This window comes from Clarias gariepinus, chromosome 16 (genome assembly GCF_024256425.1).
Source record: "Clarias gariepinus isolate MV-2021 ecotype Netherlands chromosome 16, CGAR_prim_01v2, whole genome shotgun sequence".
NCBI lineage: Eukaryota > Metazoa > Chordata > Actinopteri > Siluriformes > Clariidae > Clarias > Clarias gariepinus.
In genome coordinates, this window is record NC_071115.1 from 29,646,096 (window position 1) to 29,652,095 (window position 6,000).

At 43.6% G+C, this 6,000-nt stretch overlaps 1 protein-coding gene across 2 annotated transcripts in view; it reads right to left on the reverse strand.

Annotated features, from left to right (window-relative positions):
* The window catches only part of septin12 (septin 12), a 64,725-nt gene extending 59,086 nt beyond the window's left edge, over window positions 1-5,639 (reverse strand). The window contains exon 1 of one of the 2 annotated variants that reach the window (XM_053514407.1): window positions 5,424-5,639. In XM_053514407.1, coding sequence (XP_053370382.1) covers window positions 5,424-5,469 — 46 coding nt within the window. In that variant the 5' untranslated portion in view covers window positions 5,470-5,639. The remainder of the gene's footprint in view (window positions 1-5,423) is intronic. The other variant, XM_053514408.1, reaches the window with a different exon arrangement.
* Between the last annotated feature and the right edge of the window lie 361 nt (window positions 5,640-6,000).

Here is a 6,000-nt window from a genome sequence, read left to right on the forward strand (position 1 = left end):
GTGTCGCAGGCCGAGGGCTTGGATTACGCCTGCCTTTCGCCATGACCCAGAATTCCTTTAGAGGACAACAAGACTGTCCTGGGATCGCTGCAGCAGACGGCATGTGGCTAGAAATATTTTTTTCACGGACAGCAGATCAACTCAAGGCAGCAACAGCTGAAATGAGTCAACAGCTGATGCTTTAAATGTTTTCCACTTGCACTTTCGCACTTCCTCTTGCTCTGGCTGTCTTACATCCAGAACGACAACAACAACTCCATGAAAAAATAAAAATACCCTGATGATTCACAGCGGTGGTTGTGCGGGTCTTTCAGGTGCAGTTACGCAGCACTGTGTAAACGTTCCGTTATCAGCAGATCTTGAGTAGCTGCCCTGATTTGGATCGCTATCCACCAGAGCCGGAGTGACATTTCTCCCTATAGGGTGCACTGGTAATTAGTGCCGCCTTCGAATTATTGGATCAAATCCTGTTTCACAGCCTCCCCCTGTACAGCAAGTATACCACAGACCCTTTGTTTCAACTCGCCCATCACCAGTCACACAGCTGGGAGAGTTTCAGGGCTAATCGGATTCCAGCAGCGGGGAATGCTTTTGTTCGGCAGACACACGTCTGTCTGTTTGTAGTGGCTACACACACTGTTAGTCCCTTTAGGGCTGCAAAAGGGCACCGTTAATGAGTCGAACAGCGTGCCGGTGAACACACTGTATATGTTCTTAAAGATGGAAAAGTGCCTGCTGCTTTAGCTAACTGCTTTTTTTCAAAGAGTGTGAGACTTAAATGGCTCGCAGCCCAACAGGCCTCTAAGAGATCTCTCTCAGATGAGCGTACGCAAGTGTAAACTTGCACTCCCTTTCGACCAAAAATAAAGAGGAGCTGGTATCAGGTAATTACTGGCACCCTGTCAAACACTCAGGAAATAATTACGCTGGCAGCCAAGCGCACCATCATCGCTGCTCTGAGCTGCACGCTCTCTCTCTCTCTCTCTCTTCTCTGCTTACATGTGGAGAAAAAAAAAAACCTTCTCTGGATTTGATCAAAATTTCTCACAGGGCTCTCCCTCTTTCCGCTCTTTGGTAGGACCCGCTTGACTGAGACTTCTCTCAGAGCTGATTGTGCTTAGGATCATGATAAACTGGTGTTGATAGCATGCTTCCCATACCATTGAACATCTCCCATTCCACAGTTTAAGGAGTGTCTAACTCTAGTACTGAAATAAAAAACACAGAACATCTACGACTACGGAGACGATTCTGTTTATTTAGGGAGCTTAAACTCTTCCACTACGCAAAGAACCCTGGAGGATCTATCTGATGGACCTGATCTGCCTGAGATGCTTCCATCAGCGCGATTTGTTATGGATTTGCATGTGTTATAAAATAACATAAATCTGTACGTTACGAGAGTAAAGGGTTTCTTATAGGTTCCTAAGATTGTCCCTATGTTCAAACCCTAAAACCAACACAAACTATAAATTTTTTTGATTTGCAGAAACCCTTGTTATCTAAAAGCGTTGTATTAGATTTGTTTTTGTGTTGTCTTCTGATTAAAAAAAGTTTGCTAATTAGCAAATGAGTGGAATCTGATGTGTTAAATGAGGCAGAAAGCTTAACCACTGGAATCTGATTACACCACTATAGTCGAGTTCCTCGGGAACCACTGTCTAGTTGCCACACAAGTCACACAAGTGCTCCTTAAGGAACTATCAAGGAACCCTTTTAAAAAAAAAGCATACGGATTTGTTTTTGTGTCGTCTTGTAACACACCAAATTGGCAACAAATTAACCCAAGGTAATTAGAAAACCTTGGTAATTAGCGAATGAGTGGAATCAGGTGCGTTAAATGAGGTAGAAAGATAAACAAGCATGATAGGTGAGTTCCCAAAATAAACACCCTCTACTCGCAACAAGGGTTACTTAATATCTTTTGCACAGACGTGTGTGCTTTTTCAGCTTTGAGAAATGAGTCGAATCAGGTGTGTTAAATGACATGTAATGTTAAAGCCCTGCAGTATGACACCGCTATGATGGTTTCCAAAGACCCGGTCCACACTTATTTGACCCAGGAGGTAAGCCCTTTCTTATGGTGGGTTAAATTGCATTTAAGGAAAAAAAGCAGATTCCCATCACTCTGTAGTTGGCTGGAAGACAGATCCGATCCCCTCGGTGGTTCCTGACATCTCAGCGAAGGCTGTTAAATGTTGGCAAACTGACACGCCAAAGTAGGAAGTGTAGTGGATTGGGCTGTCATGAGCAGCTTTTACGGGAGGTGCCCCAAGGACAGAATACGGAGAAGAAAAAAAAAGATTCCCTCACGTTTGTCATGTCCCCGTCTGGCTGCAGAATCACACAGGTATTATATTATGACATGTACTGTTCATCAAGTCAGGTCTTTGGTTTGTGTAGAAGCGCTGCAGGCTTCACGTACAAGAGCCTTGCGTGTAGCTAATGGCCGCCCAAGGGAAGAGCTGAGAGACAGAATCCTGGGGAAATCAAGCGAAAGCGCAGCATGTCGACATCTGGCTATAAACTTGTACGATCCCCAAGAAAGCTGCCATTTGTAATCACTTCCATTCCTCATCACTGACACCAAAGCATGTAATAGATTTACACAGGGGCTCCATAGAACAGATTCATCCCCTATATTGAGTGTCTTAAAGGCTTCCAAAAAGTCTCGTCAGCTTGATTTACCACAACTGAACGTACGAAACGGCCGCGATTCCTATTATAAAGAGCACTTATAGAGCGACTTTGAGCATCTGGGAAGTTCTGGTGAGTTGGCCAGGCACGGAGGGGCATGTCAGGACTTGCGACGGAGGCACCTCTCATCTCTCCCTACCGCATTCCTTACAGGTACACACTGACGACCCCTTCGGTGCACGGCTCAGGAGACCACCTCTGCTCGGGCACATCTGGAAGTCAAATTCCGAGCCGCTATTTGCAGCGCTGTGCCGATGCAAAAGAAAGGCCGGCCGCTTGCGCCCCCAGGGGCTACGAAAAAAAACTTTAACGCTCCTGAAGACTCTGTCACACATACTAAATCCTCTGCCTCTTTCTTTCCTTTTTTTTGGCTCTCTGACAAATTGCTGTGAGTTTCCTGATGGGACAACACAGGAAAGCCGCATTTCCATGTTACGTGTCGAAGAAGTGGTAATCGGGTTCAGGGGTTGAAGAGGCCTAATGAGCAGATTAGCACCAGAAGGCCTTTGCTGAGAAGTTCAGGTGTTTATACATGGTATGATCACAAAAAGCCATGCTTTGAAACTCAGGAAGCGTTCCTAAATCACTATGGTTGACGAAATTCCGAAATTGGTTTATCTAATCTTATTTTCCTCAGTGTGGTGGAGACAGTGGCTTGGAGAGCACTTTGAAGCAGGAGACTGAGGGCAGCTTGTCTAGTCTACAGTGATGAAGAAAGGCAGTTTACCGTAATTACCTCTGCATAGGTAATGCAGCCATAAACACTACCCCTCTACACCCCAGTCATAAACACATACGCTTTCACACACACATACACCTTCATACAGTTTAACCCCTCGGATCTAGTTGAGCTTTACTGGGGCCCCAAAGTCTACCAAAACGTTGTGGTAAGGAATGCATGAAAAGAAAAAAAAATGGAAGCCTGTTATGTAACCTCTTTGTTATTTCATGTTATTTCAGACCTCGGGGTTAGCAAGCATGTGATCTTTGACCTTTAGGACTTATAAACCAGGTCTGTAGTGCAGGAACTAAAAACATGAATCCCTGTCCAAAAGAAATAGTGTTACAGGCTTTTCAAGAGCTGTTTGGGATAACGCAGGATTTCCGGACGGCAATAAAATCCACTACTTGTCTTTAGGTAACGTCCACCAAATAAAAAGTCTCTACAGAGACTCTTGTCATTTGACATGGCTCAAAGGCACGACATAAAGGCAGTGCACAGCTCGTCTCACGATCTGAAACATTCCAGTCATGTGTAGCGGACACGGGCGGCCCGCTCCAGAGTGAACGAGTGCACTGTATAACGTAACTCCAGCACCAGCCCGGACACTGGCCCCTTGTTTAAAAGCGACCCCTCTCGCCTGGCTTGAGGTGAAGCTCAGAGAATGTAAAGTCCCTCTTGTGGCATCTTTGACCACTAATCGTATGATTTGTGTGAGATGAGCGCTAATCATAGTGGCGTACGACAGTATGCCTTTTCAACATGGAGCTAAGTGGTCGGCCTTCCACCAGGTCCTCCACGTGTAACATGGCGTATTTCGACGAGGCTCAAATCTTATGCGAAAAACAAACTTTTTTCTATCACCACCACCACCAAAAAAACAAGAAAAAAGAAAAAGTATAACCCCCCCTAACGTTAGAGACTCCACATCTCCAGTGGCCACAGTGGCATTCCTTGATGTTATTACAACTCCGGGGGGTATGAGAGCTCGTCTGATATTTTTGTTTGCTCTGCAGAAGGTTGCTACTTGAAGGTTTTGCCTGGTTAAGCCGGCCAATTTGCATAGACGCCATGAAGGCAACATAAATACTGGAGAGAAGTTGAAGAAAATGATTACTGTAAACAATCCGAAAGAGGAAAGGAAGTCCCAGCTTGCGCTTCCAGAAATCTGATCATCAACAATTTCCAGCCTGAGAACTCCGCTGTTTTTATATCAGATTTAAAAAACGACAATAATAATGATAATAATGCAATGCGTCACGCCTTTTATTCCAAGGACTCAACACCTGTCTAAACACTACAGTGTTAAGAGAGAGAAAGAGAGAGAGAAAGAGAGAGAGAAAGAGAGAGAGAGAGAGAGAGCCTATTGTTCTGAGAACCCTGCTGGGTGCCGGTCCATGACGAATCTACCAGGGAAGGTTCCTCTCTGTCTCTAAGTGTGCATGCATGTGTGTATGTGTGTGTGTGTGTGTGTGTGTGTGTGTGTGTGTGTGTGTGTGTGTGTGTGTGTAAAAGTGTGTGGGGCGAAGCTAAAGATTCTGAACTGTTCTGAATACAGATCTGTGGCTCAGACTCGAGGGGTGGTTTACGGGGCTCGGAGAGCTGATTACAGTCCCACGCTGGTGGAATGTGTTCTCCGTGGAAAGCAGATCTTTGTCCGTTGTTTCTGCAGACCTACAAAACTCAGCAGGAAAGTTTTCACCCTTGTACGAGCTCTGCACAGATTGTTTCCTGTCATCATCGTTGTTATTCGGGTACGGACCACACAAAGCAGATGCATGCCATCTATAAACAGTTATTAGTTTAATGAGACAGAATGAGACTACTTAATTGGCAGGAAGTATTTGTGCAAGGATTGCAAGAGAATGGAGTTTAGAGGAAGGAAGGAAACTGATTTTTAAGTCACAAGTCATACATCGAATTATATATACCATTTGTATAATCATCATTAAAACATTATAAATATTATGTAAAATGTTCACTGCATCAAATGTACAACACTCACCCTCAAAATCCGACAATATCCCCTCGAGATGATCATTTACAGACATCCTGCCTTTATTCCGCCAGGGGAAAAAAAAAAAAAAGAAAAGAAAAAAAAATAATAATAAAAAAGTTTCCCTCCTTTTTCTTATGAGAATAAACCTTAACAACTTTTTCTCTTGTTTTTTTTTTTAATTATTATTATTATTTACCGAAATGTGCACTCACACACACTCTTACATATACACATACACACACACACACACACTCTGCTCCGATGCAATAAGAACAAAGTCTGAGTCGCACTCTAACAGACTTCTCCTTACATCCGCGCGCGCGCCTGACTCGTTCGCGAGTGAATCGATTCGTTTTGTTCAAAGGAGTCGTTTATGTTCGAGTGAATCAGTTCGCGCTGGGAATAAGACCCTGTGTTTTAATTAATCATCCTGTTTATTCATTAAAACTTCTTCACTGTAGTATCTCTCTCTCTCTCTCTCTCTTATTTTATTAATTGTTATACACTACATATATTTGTTAAACTTTTTAATATTAATCTTTCAAAGTTATCAGATGACTGTGATATTAAATTAACTGTAGCT